Source organism: Bacidia gigantensis (assembly GCF_019456465.1).
Source record: "Bacidia gigantensis strain McMullin 20006 chromosome Unknown contig_156, whole genome shotgun sequence".
Lineage (NCBI taxonomy): Eukaryota > Fungi > Ascomycota > Lecanoromycetes > Lecanorales > Ramalinaceae > Bacidia > Bacidia gigantensis.
In genome coordinates this window covers 1,568,710-1,582,001 of record NW_025408594.1, presented here as the reverse complement: position 1 = coordinate 1,582,001, position 13,292 = coordinate 1,568,710, and the positions used below count along the sequence as shown (strand labels likewise).

The 13,292-nt window shown below is 49.2% G+C and overlaps 5 protein-coding genes across 5 annotated transcripts; 3 read left to right on the top strand and 2 right to left on the bottom strand.

Moving 5' to 3' along the window:
- Window positions 1–68: 68 nt before the first annotated feature.
- On the bottom strand, window positions 69–1,739 carry KY384_002773 (uncharacterized protein; the record flags this gene model as incomplete). The annotated part of the gene is made up of 4 exons (XM_044811295.1): window positions 69–1,049; window positions 1,100–1,227; window positions 1,355–1,519; window positions 1,715–1,739. 4 exons carry the CDS (start codon window positions 1,737–1,739, stop codon window positions 69–71), a joined length of 1,299 nt encoding a protein of 432 aa, XP_044672178.1.
- Window positions 1,740–1,987: 248 nt separating this feature from the next.
- Window positions 1,988–3,009, top strand: KY384_002772 (uncharacterized protein; the record flags this gene model as incomplete). Its single annotated transcript, XM_044811294.1, has 2 exons — window positions 1,988–2,324; window positions 2,375–3,009. The coding sequence occupies 2 exons, from the start codon at window positions 1,988–1,990 to the stop codon at window positions 3,007–3,009; spliced, it is 972 nt and encodes a 323-aa protein (XP_044672177.1).
- Window positions 3,010–4,421: 1,412 nt separating this feature from the next.
- On the top strand, window positions 4,422–5,673 carry KY384_002771 (uncharacterized protein; the record flags this gene model as incomplete). The annotated part of the gene is made up of 2 exons (XM_044811293.1): window positions 4,422–5,341; window positions 5,394–5,673. 2 exons carry the CDS (start codon window positions 4,422–4,424, stop codon window positions 5,671–5,673), a joined length of 1,200 nt encoding a protein of 399 aa, XP_044672176.1.
- A 1,477-nt stretch (window positions 5,674–7,150) lies between these two features.
- Window positions 7,151–7,765, bottom strand: KY384_002770 (uncharacterized protein; the record flags this gene model as incomplete). The annotated part of the gene is made up of 1 exon (XM_044811292.1): window positions 7,151–7,765. The coding sequence occupies one exon, from the start codon at window positions 7,763–7,765 to the stop codon at window positions 7,151–7,153; it is 615 nt and encodes a 204-aa protein (XP_044672175.1).
- A 1,627-nt stretch (window positions 7,766–9,392) lies between these two features.
- On the top strand, window positions 9,393–11,055 carry KY384_002769 (uncharacterized protein; the record flags this gene model as incomplete). The annotated part of the gene is made up of 3 exons (XM_044811291.1): window positions 9,393–9,670; window positions 9,724–10,228; window positions 10,402–11,055. 3 exons carry the CDS (start codon window positions 9,393–9,395, stop codon window positions 11,053–11,055), a joined length of 1,437 nt encoding a protein of 478 aa, XP_044672174.1.
- Window positions 11,056–13,292: the final 2,237 nt, after the last annotated feature.

Below are 13,292 nucleotides of genomic sequence, written 5' to 3'. Positions count from 1 at the left end.
TTCTGTCCCATTTTCCCCCTCTCTTGGCTAGCCAAATCGATTCTTCATCTCCCTTCACCAACCCATCCTCATCTCCTAAGCGCCTCAATATCCTCAACCTCCTTCACAGCCTCGGTACTAAAAACCACAGGCCCCTCCTCCCCAACTCCCACCGAATCCTCAACCCTGACCCCCATCCCCCTAAACTGCGGCGGAAACTCCTCCTCATCAGGCACATACACCCCCGGCTCCACAGTAACGCACATACCCTCCTCCAGCCTCTTCTTCCTACTCAGCCCAGGCGTATCATGCACGTCCAACCCCACATAATGTCCCACATGGTGCGGGAATAATCGAATGAAATTCCTAATCTTGCCCGTATAATCGCGCTCGAAGCCTATATCAGACAGATTTTGCTGGAGGAGGGACTCAGCGATCTTGTGCAGATCGTCCAGAGATGTTCCGGCGTTGGCGCGGCAGAGGGACACGCAATGTCTCTGCACGGCGAGAACGGCATTGTATAGATCTTTCTGCGCCGTGGTGAACTTTCCAGACACAGGCCACGTTCGCGTGATATCGGCTACATAGCCCCCATATTGTCCCCCCGCATCTACGAGCACCATGTCATCGCACTTGAGGAGGGCGTTGTTCGAGGTATAGTGGATTATGCTTGCGTTTCTGCCGCCGGCTACGACGGGGATGTAGGCGTCCTTGTCGCAGCCGCTGGCGCGGAATTGGTAGGAGAGGTGGTTGTGGAGGGATGATTCCGAGGGCCAGGACTGGGCGATGGCGGAGGTGAGGGCGCGGCCGGAGCGTTGGCCAACGGTACGGAGGAGAGATAATTCGGCGGGGGACTTGATGGCGCGGAGATTGTTGAGGAGAGGGTTCAGAGGTGAGGTTTTGGTGGTGCCGAGGAGAGAAGCGAAGGGTGTTGAGGCTGTGGAAGGGGAGATGAAGCGGGAGAGGAAGGAGGAGTCGGGCTTTTTTGTTGTAGGGATATCGGTGTAGACTTTTGAGGCTGAGCTGAGTATGGATTTCAAGTGTGTTGAGAGACTAGTGATATCACCAGTCTAAAGAAGTTAGGTATTTTCGAAAGCAATTGACCATTTTGTGGAAGTACCTCATCGGCGTTGAATATGTCGACGGCTGCCTGCGTCCCGGAGCGAACACCTTCCCATTGCTCCGCTTTTGCATCCTTTTCCCGCACATAGAGATAGAATGTGTGGTCTTTGCCTGTTGCGTCTTTCCCTAACAACGATCAATCGTGTCCTGATCTTGGATATTCAAAGGCCTACCAATCACTGCCAATGCATCGGGCTCATTGAAGCCTGTTCATCTTCAGCCTATGTTCATTTTCCCTTATCTCTGCGCGCACCCGTCAGGTAGAAGAAGTTCGAGTTCTGATGAAAGTCGTAGAAGACATCATGACTTTTCCACTTGACGTCTGTAGCTTCAAGGATTGCAATTGCTCCATTTGGGAGTTCACTTGCTAATTTTGACCTGCGCTGAGCATATTCGAGAGCGGTAATGCCAGGCGTCACTGTGATCGTTTCAATCGAAGATTCCTGATCCGCACCAATGGATAGATAGACCTACATTCTCCTGGCTTCAGCAAATGTGGGTGCGTCTCGTGTACGGGCTGTCCAAATTGAAGCTCTGCAGCGGGAACGGAACTGTATGTACGGCGCTGGAAAAAAAACTGACGCCTTGATTGACTCGACCTACAAAGGCGCACAGCTGACTGACGATATGCCATACATCTTGTGAATGTGTTGGCACATCGCTGCATGCTTGTTAAGAGATTGATCGCCGGAGCGACGCCAGCAGAGGAAATCCTCGGCCAGGCGCGGTCCTCCCTGTGACATCACAGGCTGGTGCAGGCAGTGACACTTTGCTGCCTGGTAGAGCAATACAATTACGATGTTGCTTTTAGGGCATGAGCATCTCTGCAATAAGCATCTCAAGGAGTCTACGAATTCAGCAGTTCAAAGTCCATTTCCTCGCAAGGATGGCTAGTACTGCGCCTACAATCAATCAAGCCGACCTCGAGTCCTTCTCTAAACACCTCAAGGCTTCGACCCGTATCCTTGCATTATGTGGCGCTGGACTCTCGGCAGCCTCAGGTCTGCCTACGTTTCGAGGAGCAGGTGGTTTATGGCGAAAGCACGATGCGACACGCCTTGCTACGCCTGACGCATTCTCCTTGAACCCTAGCCTTGTATGGCACTTTTACAGCTACAGGAGGCATATGGCGTTGGAAGCAAAACCCAATGCTGCACATTATGCTCTTGCTGAGCTGGCGAGGCACAAGAACGAATTCCTCACGTTGACCCAAAACGTTGACGGTAGGCTGAATTTTGCCAAACATCTCAATTGTGCGCTTATACAATACTAGGACTGAGCCCACGCGCTGGACATAAGGCGGAACAGATCAAGTATGTCCACGGATCACTCTTCGACGTCAAATGTACGAGTTGCGATTACAAAGAAACGGACAATTTCATCGACCCTATCGTTCCTGCTCTTGCAATCCCCAAAGCTGGCCCCGAGCCCACACCCGCCGCCACAGCCACGTCCGGGGCGGCCGCGACAGACTCATTGACAGACGCCTTGAACCAGAAAGAGCTCGATATCTCTGACGAGACGGTAAAGATAGCGGATATTCCTACCCAAGATTTACCACAATGCCCAAAATGCGGCACGGGCCTTCTCCGACCAGGGGTGGTCTGGTTCACTGAAATGCTTCCTCGCAAGGTCATTCGAGAGATCGACGACTACATCGAATTCAGCTCCAAAATAGACTTGATGATCGTCATCGGTACGAGCGCGGCTGTCTACCCAGCGGCGGGATACATAGACGAAGCGAGGGAGAAGGGTGCACGGGTAGCTGTCATCAACATGGACAAGGACACGTCAGAAGGTCTGTGGCATGGAGACTGGTTCTTTGAGGGAGACGCAAGTGTCCTCTTGCCGGTGCTTTTCAAGGATGTGATTGGCGACATTGATCACATGGTGAACAGCCAGGCGTGATTATTGAACACAGGGACGAGGACCAAGCTGAACCAGTCCTTTTCCTCCGTACATCTCTATCCCTCTTCTAGTTACTCCACAGGCACCGCAATCACTGGAAGCCAATAGAGGAGCTGAAGGTTACCTAACCCGTACAAGCGAAAGGCGGGGTCCTAGCGTTGGTCTGGACTCTCCGGCTGGCACAAGCTGCATACGTCAGTTATGCAGAACAAAGACTTAAGCTAAAGAATATCCACAGTTCAACATCATTTTGCCTACGCTACCTTGGTTGTGTACAGCCTCACCCTTCTGCCTAGTTCATCGATACTTGGGTCTGGCCACGTGAGTCTGTTTCTGCCCCACCTTGCGAATCAAAGCTTGGCCTGATCCTTCATTGGATCGCACTGCCCTCGTCCATCATTTCAACCTCTTCCATTCGTCCACTCGGCGCCTCCGATATGACCCGACTCTGCAGGCAGGGACGCTAACGTAGAGACCACGAAACAATTCAAAAGCAAGCAGTATGCCTTCTCGAGAACTCGTCAATGGAATCACTTCCCCATCTCCACTCTCCTCCGACTTTGCACACCAGCAGCAACAGAAACAACTCGGCAACAACTTTCACTCAACTTCGCTCAGGATGATCAACCCAGCCAGCGTCAATCGCACCAACTTGCATCCGACTGGTGTTGAGTGAGTCAGAGCCCATGTTGACGAACTGGATGATCTCTGCTGATACTCAATTGACAGACCGCAGCAAGAGCGAGAGCATACGGAAATAGAAGAGGAACTCCATGAAAAGGCCCATATTGATTACGATCGCGTTGCCATCGTACGAGTAGCCTTGAACTGCCCTTGATGACTTTTCTGATCAAAGCCAGATCGCCAATCCCTCAGTAGCATCTCTATACGAAGATGCACTCGTCTACGAGACTGGTTCTGCAATCACGGCCTCAGGAGCATTGACTGCGTATTCAGGATCTAAAACAGGCCGCTCGCCTCTTGACAAGCGAATCGTCAAAGAAGAAAGCTCGGAGAAGGATGTATGGTGGGGGCCGGTCAACAAGCCAATGTCACCTCAGGTACGACGCCCTTTCTTCACGATCTGAATCATGTGCAGGCTTTCGGGCGCAACGCTCTGTGATAAGGGATGAGGTCGCGGGGCGACGGTTGTTTGCCTCGGCAGTCACCCCCTCGGTCCGCAGTCCGCCCCACTTGCCTTATCCCTTATCTGAACCTCACGTGCCTGCAGCCACATTGCTAACATTTTTTCATCGCAGGTCTGGAAAATCAATCGAGAACGAGCGGTCGACTATCTGAATACGCGGAATCGTATCTACGTCATCGATGGCTTTGCTGGCTGGGATGAGCGGTATCGAATCAGTGTACGGATCATCTGCGCCAGAGCCTATCATGCCTTGTTCATGCGAAACATGCTCATTCGACCATCGAGGAAGGAACTTGAGCATTTCCATCCAGATTATGTAGTTTACAATGCGGGCTCGTTCCCCGCCAATCGTTATACCAGTGGAATGAGCTCTTCTACATCCGTTGCCATCAATTTCCAAGAAAAGGAGATGGTCATTCTAGGTACTGAATATGCTGGAGAAATGAAAAAGGGCATCTTCACTGTCCTATTCTACGAAATGCCGGTCAAGCATAATGTGTTGACTCTGCATTCCTCGGCAAACCAGGGCAAGGATGGTGATGTGACAGTATTCTTCGGGCTCTCTGGCACAGGCAAGACGACCCTCTCAGCAGACCACAACCGTGCGCTGATTGGCGATGACGAACATTGCTGGAGCGATACAGGCGTCTTCAATATTGAGGGCGGTTGCTACGCCAAATGCATCAATCTCTCGGAAGAGAAGGAGCCCGATATCTTCCATGCTATCCGCTTTGGTTCCATTCTAGAGAACGTCGTGTTTGACCCTGTTACAAGAGCCGTGGACTACGACGACTCGACATTGACGGAAAACACTCGTTGTGCATATCCGATAGAATACATTGAGAATACCAAGATCCCGTGCTTGACAGATAGACACCCCACAAACATCATCCTCCTTACTTGTGATGCTCGAGGCGTACTACCACCGATATCGAAACTGACTAGAGAACAAGTCATGTTCCACTTCATCTCAGGTTATACGTCAAAGATGGCTGGCACAGAGGATGGTGTGACGGAGCCACAAGCCACCTTCTCGTCTTGCTTTGCCCAACCCTTCTTGGCGCTACATCCCATGCGGTATGCAGAGATGCTAGCAGAAAAGATCGCGCATCACAATGCCAATGCCTGGCTCTTGAATACTGGATGGGTCGGTGCTGGTGCTACCACGGGTGGCAAACGGTGCCCGTAAGAATTCCAATGTCATCCACCCATGGCCTTGATACTAATGATCCTGCAGCCTCAAATATACACGTGCAATCCTAGACTCAATCCACTCCGGTGAACTCGCAAAAGCCGACTTTGAGACCTACGAAACATTCAACTTGCCCGTCCCAAAGAAATGCAGAGGCGTACCTGACGAATTGCTGAACCCAGCGAGGTCTTGGCATGGTCATACGGAGTTCAAAGATGAGGTTACAAAGTTGGGATTGCTGTTTGTTGAGAATTTCAAGAAATATGAGGACAAGGCCACTGCGGAGGTGATAAAAGCTGGTAAGTTAGATTCTTATCAAAGGTAATGCACATGATATTGACCAGTGGTAGGCCCGGAGATAACGAGATGCACGACTTGCTCACGCGAGATTGCGAAGTAGCAGCTGATTAATGAGCTGATGTGATGAAACACTGTACATTGACAACGGCGAGATTGTACATCAAAAAGCCAATTTGGACAGAGCATGAAAACAAAGATATCCGCACTACCGTGCTTTTCAAGTATTTTTACCAATTACTTGTCCATTCGAGCTCCCAAATGAACATCTACCTATGATATGGAAATGCCCTCTGATCTATTGAGATTGCTGCTAATGGTATACATTACCCCCAACCTCGACCCAGCCCCGGGAGGTCTGAGGAGGCGTCGGAGTGTAAAACTAATCCCTACCAAATGCCGAAACCTGGACAGGTCTACTCTCCTCAAACGAAAGCGGAGATGGTGATTCCGTAAGTCATTGAAACAGCTTGAGGAGATAGTGAACACGTCCGCTCTCTCCGTCATTGCCAACCTGCGGTCGACTAATGCATCGCTTGCCCTGAATAACAGCGGCACGTTCACCCCAAAATAAACTGCACACCCAAGTGATCGATTTTGAACACTTGATATTGCTTTATGAAGGTAAGTCCAGGTAATGCTTGATACTCTGGACAGACCTAGTGCAATGTTGAGGCACAATAGGTACGTTTCATTCGCAACAATGGTATGTTTGACTGGTTGTTTCGGGGTAAGACTCCAACAGTAATACCCGACCCGAACCTTCAATGGGGGAATGGACCTGTTTCGATACGCGAGGCTAGAGCCTCATCGGTTACTTGACTGTTGATGCGGTTGCGATCCGTGCCGAAGCTGTATGAAGTCAGCGTTGTGACCAGAAGTATTCGATCCAAGATCTAAAAATAGGATCGTACTCAGGGGTATCACTGAGTCCCGTTTGGAAACGTTCTTGAAACCAGCCGCATTTGAGCACGCTTCTCCGGTACTTCTAGGATAGAGAAGAGTATTTCCGAAGTTGAAGGACTGTCGGGATTGAGGTAAGTCTACGCCTCATTCGGTCACAAAATCAGCCTCCTCTTCGCTTGCACCCATGTGTTATTGACTGAGACTGGGACATATATGATCCAATACTCAGCTTGATCGTCGAGCACGGGCTTCTGAAGGGCTATCTCTAGGAGACAGCTTTCAAAATTTAAGACAATGCGTTGATGTACTCGATCAAATTTTGCCTCAAGTGGCATACGGTAGGCATTGATGGAGGTCCGAGGGGGGGGGAAGGGGGGGGGGGGGGGGCAGGGAAAGAGCCTGGAGGAAGGGAAATTTGTAGGGATGGTGATGGCAAAGCGGTCTTAGTTTTGAGGGGGCAGTGTGTAGGCTTTGATGGGTGGCGATCTCTCGATCTCTTATTCAGGGTTTGGGGCAGTAGCATAGCAGGCAAAAGACGTGGAAACGTTTAGGTATTAGGAAAGAAGCAGACATGTTTTATTGAACGTGTTGCTTTCCGTCTAGTACAGCGTGAAATCAGCAGTATTTTCACTGGTGTTGAATGACTCTTCTATCATAGTCTTGTCTCGCCCAACCTGCAACTCATTGGAGCCATCAATATACCAATCAGCCGAGATGTGAGTGATGGCACTCTTATTGCGTTGCTGAGAAGTTCCGGTTTGATGACATCCAGTATCAGCGATATAATGAGCGGTTGTATTGGCTGATTCAGGCTGGTTTTGATCATTGCCCTTCTGCTTCCTAGCTTTCGTTTGACGCTTTGGCGTGTCTCTGGCCTCGTGGTTACTGCAGTCTGGCTTCTGCTTGCGACCCTTGTTGTGAGTCTGGCCTTGATGTTGGCCATGTTCTGCAGGATTGATGTGTGTCTCGATATCCAGCAGTTCTGCAAAGGAGGGGATTTCTTGTGGGTATGGTGGACCCATATTGGGGTCGTTGTCGAAAGGCTTCTCTAAAGTTATAAGGTCGGTCTTGTGACAAGTAATGGACTCTTGGTGGTAGGAGTCATAATCACTCATAGTCCATGCCTGATAGGTCGACGTGAGGGACGCATTGCCGGCCTGGGACTCTTTGGTGCTTCCGTTACGTGAGTGAGTACGGTCTCTAAGAGCACTCATCTTGCTGTGATTGATTTTGGATTTTGAGACTGATGACGATGTTGCGAGGTGGTATGATCTCTTTGTGGGAGAAGAACGTGGGCTTTATAGCCATCTTCAACAGACGTTAAGCCACGAAGTAGGATCAGGGTGGTCAAGCAGAGATCCTTATGCTGGGGGACTTTTTATTACCGCGGGAGACACTCATGTGGTTTCACATCCAGTAATCGTCAGATGTGGATACTGATCGCACCATCGTACCACAGGTTAGTCCAATGAGACAAGTATGCCCGATACCTTTTGAAATTTTCCATTCGCTTGTACAGCACACGGATTCTGCTCAAGTAGACTTTTGGCATGAGCCATCATCATGAGATCGCGGCTGAGACATGGGGATCCTCCAATTGATCGAATTAGAGAGCCAGCCTTTAAATTCTGTGGTTGAATGTGAGGGACCCTTTGTCGAGTGTGAAAATTGAAGTCCCTGCTGAGCCCACCAAGACGCCACGGGTACTTTTTGTTCGGGCCTGAGATTGGAACCTCTTGTGATTCTACGTAGCCTTGGCGACTTCAGTCTCCAACCATGTCATATTGGTCGGCAAGTGTCCATCTGGTCTTTGGGATTCGCGTAACGGATGGACGAGTGGTGGCCAGCATGTCGCCCCACGCACGGCGGTGAGATGCCTACCAAGACTGACGGGCAAGTTTGCTGCTGAGTCAATGTACGGTACCTTTCGCAAGAGAAGTAGAAAAAGTAAACAGGATTTCATATGCACGAGACTTTCTGTTCAAATGGTGAGGCGTCAACCCGTGCGATTGATGTCGAAATCAACATACTACTTTCGGAATAGTGCTATGTTCTAGATTTCGTTGCAACCCTTCAAGCACAGCGGCCTTATGCTTCTTCCCATGTCTGGGACTTTTTGTCAGGCACAAGGTCATACCGCCCGATGATTTTCATCAAGGCTAGCCTAGGTAATCTCGCTTTCGAGACTCGGTAGGACGAGCCGACAAGCACACCCACAATTGAACCAAGACTAAGCTCGAATCAGGTCTTGTCATTGACAAGGGCGGGAATAGGAGACTGAGTACCTTCCCATCGACCCATCACGGCCATATGCATGCCAAGAAGTCTAGGTTTCATCGGGGATAGGCCTCATGCGAGGGGACTTCTGTTCAGGCACTAATGTATACTATGACAAGCCTATTGATTCGTCATCCTGATCGATTGGCTGATGAGAAAGGGCGCCCCAGACCGAGGAAAAGTGGCGTAGACCTCACAGCAGACACCCCCGTCCCAATGTGCGAGGTACCTTCTGTAGCTCGGCCTCAGCCTATCGGGTGCAGAGATCTCAGCCGTGGCTGAGGGCGCTGTTTGATGAGCACTGGTAAGGCTGAGATGTGCGTCAGAAGGTATGGTGTTAAAGCTGGCTCGGATGCCCCTTGAGGGCTGAAAGTCATTCGATCATCAAATTCCTGTACTCAACTCTACGACAGTTCCACTGCGTACTCTGTATATTGTTATAACGCGTTTTTGCCTGTAAACCAGTGTAGAAAGACGCTCCTCGAGTTCGTGCAAGGTACGTCAGCAGCGTAAAGCAGGACTACAGAAGTTAGTCTAGAGCAAATGGAAAACTTTGATCCAGTCATGGGCGAACGACATGAGCAGATGGCGATAGACCAAGGTCTCCTCCCACAGCCCAATCTCAACGACCCTGAGCTAAGTTTCGATCATGCGCTCCGGTGCTCGAATGGGAACCACGTGGAAGACCCTTCGTCCGCATCAGCAAAGCAAGGTGAATGGTGTGCAGAGCCCACCGAGAAGGACTGGGAACGTTTGAAACCGACAATCGCCGAACTCTATGCCAAAAACACTCTGGAAGAGGTTCGAAAGACGATGAAGCACGATCACGGCTTGAAAGTAAGGTGGGTCGTTCCTCTACTTCTCCTCCAAATCGACGATATTCACGATCTTGCAGCACGAAGATGCTCAAAGACCGACGGCGCAAATGGAACCTCGACAAGAACATTAAAAGCCACGAAATGAGAGCTATCATTCGCATACAAGCGCAGTTGGAGCGTGCAGGCAAGACACCAGTATTCACTCTTCGTGGCTCGCACGTATCTCGAGAAAAAATTGCGCGATTTCGAAGATCCATGCGGGCTCTTTCTGACGATAAGATACTGAGGCTCCAAGACCCCACGCCGCCGGGACTGGTTTGCCAGACGCCAGTAGATACTCCAATCGTTGCTCCAGTCTTAATACAGCTTGCTGAGCGTATTGGGAGGTTGCTAAAAGATTATATTCACGGCTCGTTCGACGCAGGCACTTGGTATTTGACAGACAGTGGTGAATGCGGGAGCACTAAGGGATCCTGGAAGATTAGCTATGACTTCCACGGGGACTGTAATCGAGCCCTTCAATTTCTGGATCGCAATGATCTTGGTAGTGCACGTCGATACTTGGATATTGCTCTGGCGCGGGTAACTTATTCTGCTTATTCGTGGACATCTGGCGCTCTGAACACTACTCCACCTTTATTCTTTTACTTCTGAAGCAACTGGCAGCCATGTGCAAAATAAAGCTGGATCCGAGCCATCCTTTCCGAAGAATCTTTCTTAGTTTGACGCAATTGAACAAGTCCGAAATAACCCAGACTCTTCGCGTGGCTCAAGAAGTCGAGATTGACTGCTTCATTCAACGTGCAGGCCGCTGGAGCTGGGAAACTCTGCACTTTGAATATCAGCGACTATTCTATTGCCTTAAGAATGATAGGGCGGGGGCGACGAAACGACTTGCTTCACTTCTCAGTGATGTCGGAAATATTTTTGGAGCTACAGATTTGCGAACACTCAATATTTGTCTGAAACTCGCAAGGTTTCACATTCTTACTGGCGAGTTCAAGGAAGCATTCGAGGTTGCTCAAAAAGTCATATCAATAGAAGAGACTAGGCGGAAAACACACCCGTGGTACCTTGCGGAGGGATACTTTACTTTAGCTACTGCTCAAGCCAGTTGGTCACGGGAAATCCTGGCCGAGGAGAACTTCCGTCGCGCAATTTACATTGCCGCTGGTGAATTTGGATGGGAAGACACTGTTGTGATTCGTTATATGTTACATTTTGAGCATTGGTTGGACAGCTGCGGCAGGCGGGAAGAAGCAGCTAGAGTCCGTGGAGACGGAGAGATGTTGGTGAGTCGGAGACACCAAAAACTTGCTGAAGAAGAGAGAGAGCGGTGGGAAGCTTATCAAGTAGCCCGTGGATCTGTCAAAGACAATGCTGACTCTGTTGAGTCTGTGGTAGAGTAGCAGGAATAGGGGCTCATACAGCTATTTCTGTCACCTCGGTAGTCAATGCACCATAAATCGCTCTTGCAACTAGCAATTACTCAAAGTATGAGGTCTCCCAAACTACTTCGTAATAGTACTGCCGTGATGACACCAATTTGGTGGGCCGCTAGCAATTTGAGCGTATAAACTGGTTTCCTTGATAGTGAGTGGTGAACTGACTACTAGACTGTCAGTCTGGCAACTAAAGATCCAATTCAGGCCTAGCAGTAGTCCATTGAAGCGGGCGCCAATGTTGTAGTAGGGTCAAGTCGCCTTCTCCAAGGAGCTCAAGTATCACATTGCAAGTCCAGATCTCAAAGACTCTCCAACATGCCAATGAAATCCACAATCAGACCAAAGCCAGAAAGACTTTGATCGGCTTTGAAACCCCAAAATATGGAGGAAGCTGATCGGAAACGGCTCTGAAAGCCATAAACCACCGCGTGCAAACTCGTCAGCGAGCAATGGGAAGCTCCCCATCAACCAAATAGCTGAAAAGAGGGCCCTTAGAAACCCTCGCACCCGGTAATGTGGTTTCACAGCTACCCTACAACGGCTCACAATCCAGTCTAGTAAAATTTCAATGGCGATACCAAGGGGCTGCAAAGCGAAGAATAGAAAGGAACAAATTGGTCTCGTGTCTCCCCATAGAGTGTGGCTTCCGCTTGCGTGGACGGCGCCACTAATCAAAAAGGGTACCACCAATCGAAGTACCATAACTGAAAACCTTGGCCTCTGGAGCGAAAGCAAACGTAGCACACCGTTTGCCGGCGAGACCAATTGGAAACGAAACATCTGATGCCACCAGGTTCCCCAAAAACCCAGCAGGCCACGTTCGAAGATTGAGCTCAGCGCGCCATACTGCGGTTGCCACGCCCAGGCATGTCCCCAAGTCCCCGCCACTCTTGGCCCAAGGATATTGAGGAATAGAAGCTCTCCACTCGTTGAGATCAATGTAATAGCAACATAGATGACAGCGAAAGCAATCGCTGACCTGTACAAACGCACCAAGGCCTCAAATGGCAGAAGATGCTCCAAATATCCCGGAGGGGCCGAGTCGATATCACCCCAGAAATACGGATCCTGAACAACGATCTCCTTCAATACATCCACAGCTAACCACACGAGGAACATTTTGCACAAGTTTCTCCTCAGCGAGGGATCATACTTAACGACCCCCAGTTGCTTAGCCTTCCCATCGTTCCCGTCGAAAGCCCAATGTAAGCCCCTCAGACTTCCCAAAAGGTCCAGCGTCCAGAAGAGCCTGTCGAGAAGCGGATCAGGCATTCCTTGCCATTCCACCGCTCCACCACCTTCACAAATAACAAGTCTTTTGAATTCCTTCCCCGGAGTGTGCACGAACATAAAATTGAAAGAAACAAGCACACACCAGGCACTAGCAATACCAATGAGCACGCCTCGCGCGAGTCCCAATGAGCGAGCGTGCTGCATTGCAGAAACCGAAACGGCGATGATGAGGGCGAAGAGGGCGGGTTTTGACCATCGTGGTAAGCTTTTCGCAAAAATTAAGTATACGATTAGTAGAGCATAGTTGAACAAGTCGTGGGGTAGAAGGAAAGGTCTGATACGGCCGACTACCATGGATTGACTGAAATCGAGAGCATGTTGATTTAGGGTTTCTGGGTATGAAGAGAATGTCATAGCTCAAGGGGTCCTCGTCTCGGTTACGACAGGCAGGACCCTCAACATCATTGCAAGGGAGGCCACATGGCAGGGTCAGATACCCGTGGGTTGTAAATCGTCGAAGAGTCGAAAGTCTTTTTTTTTTTTTTTTTTTAAATCCTACGCCGTTTCAGCCTTATAGGCTATGCCGGGTGCTATCTACGCAGACGAGCTACTTTACATCAATAAAATAGATACTTACTAACTCTTTAAACGATTAAAATCAAAATTAAAAGAATAGATATTAAAAATTAAAAATCTAACTAAATACTGTAGACCTAGATTACTAAAACTATTAATAGCCTTAATAATTATTACCCCCTAAAAACTAATACAAAACAAGCCTTTATACTTTTTTTTTTCTTATAATATATATTATTATAAGCTGTAGGTACTTATTTTTTGCTGCTAACTATATTTATACCAGTTTAGAAAGTTATTTTTAGCTTTAAAACTTTCTATAATATAAGGTTAGCTTTTGTTTATAGCTCTACCTTTCTTAGGTGCTTAAAGGTTTTAGTTTAAAATAAAAA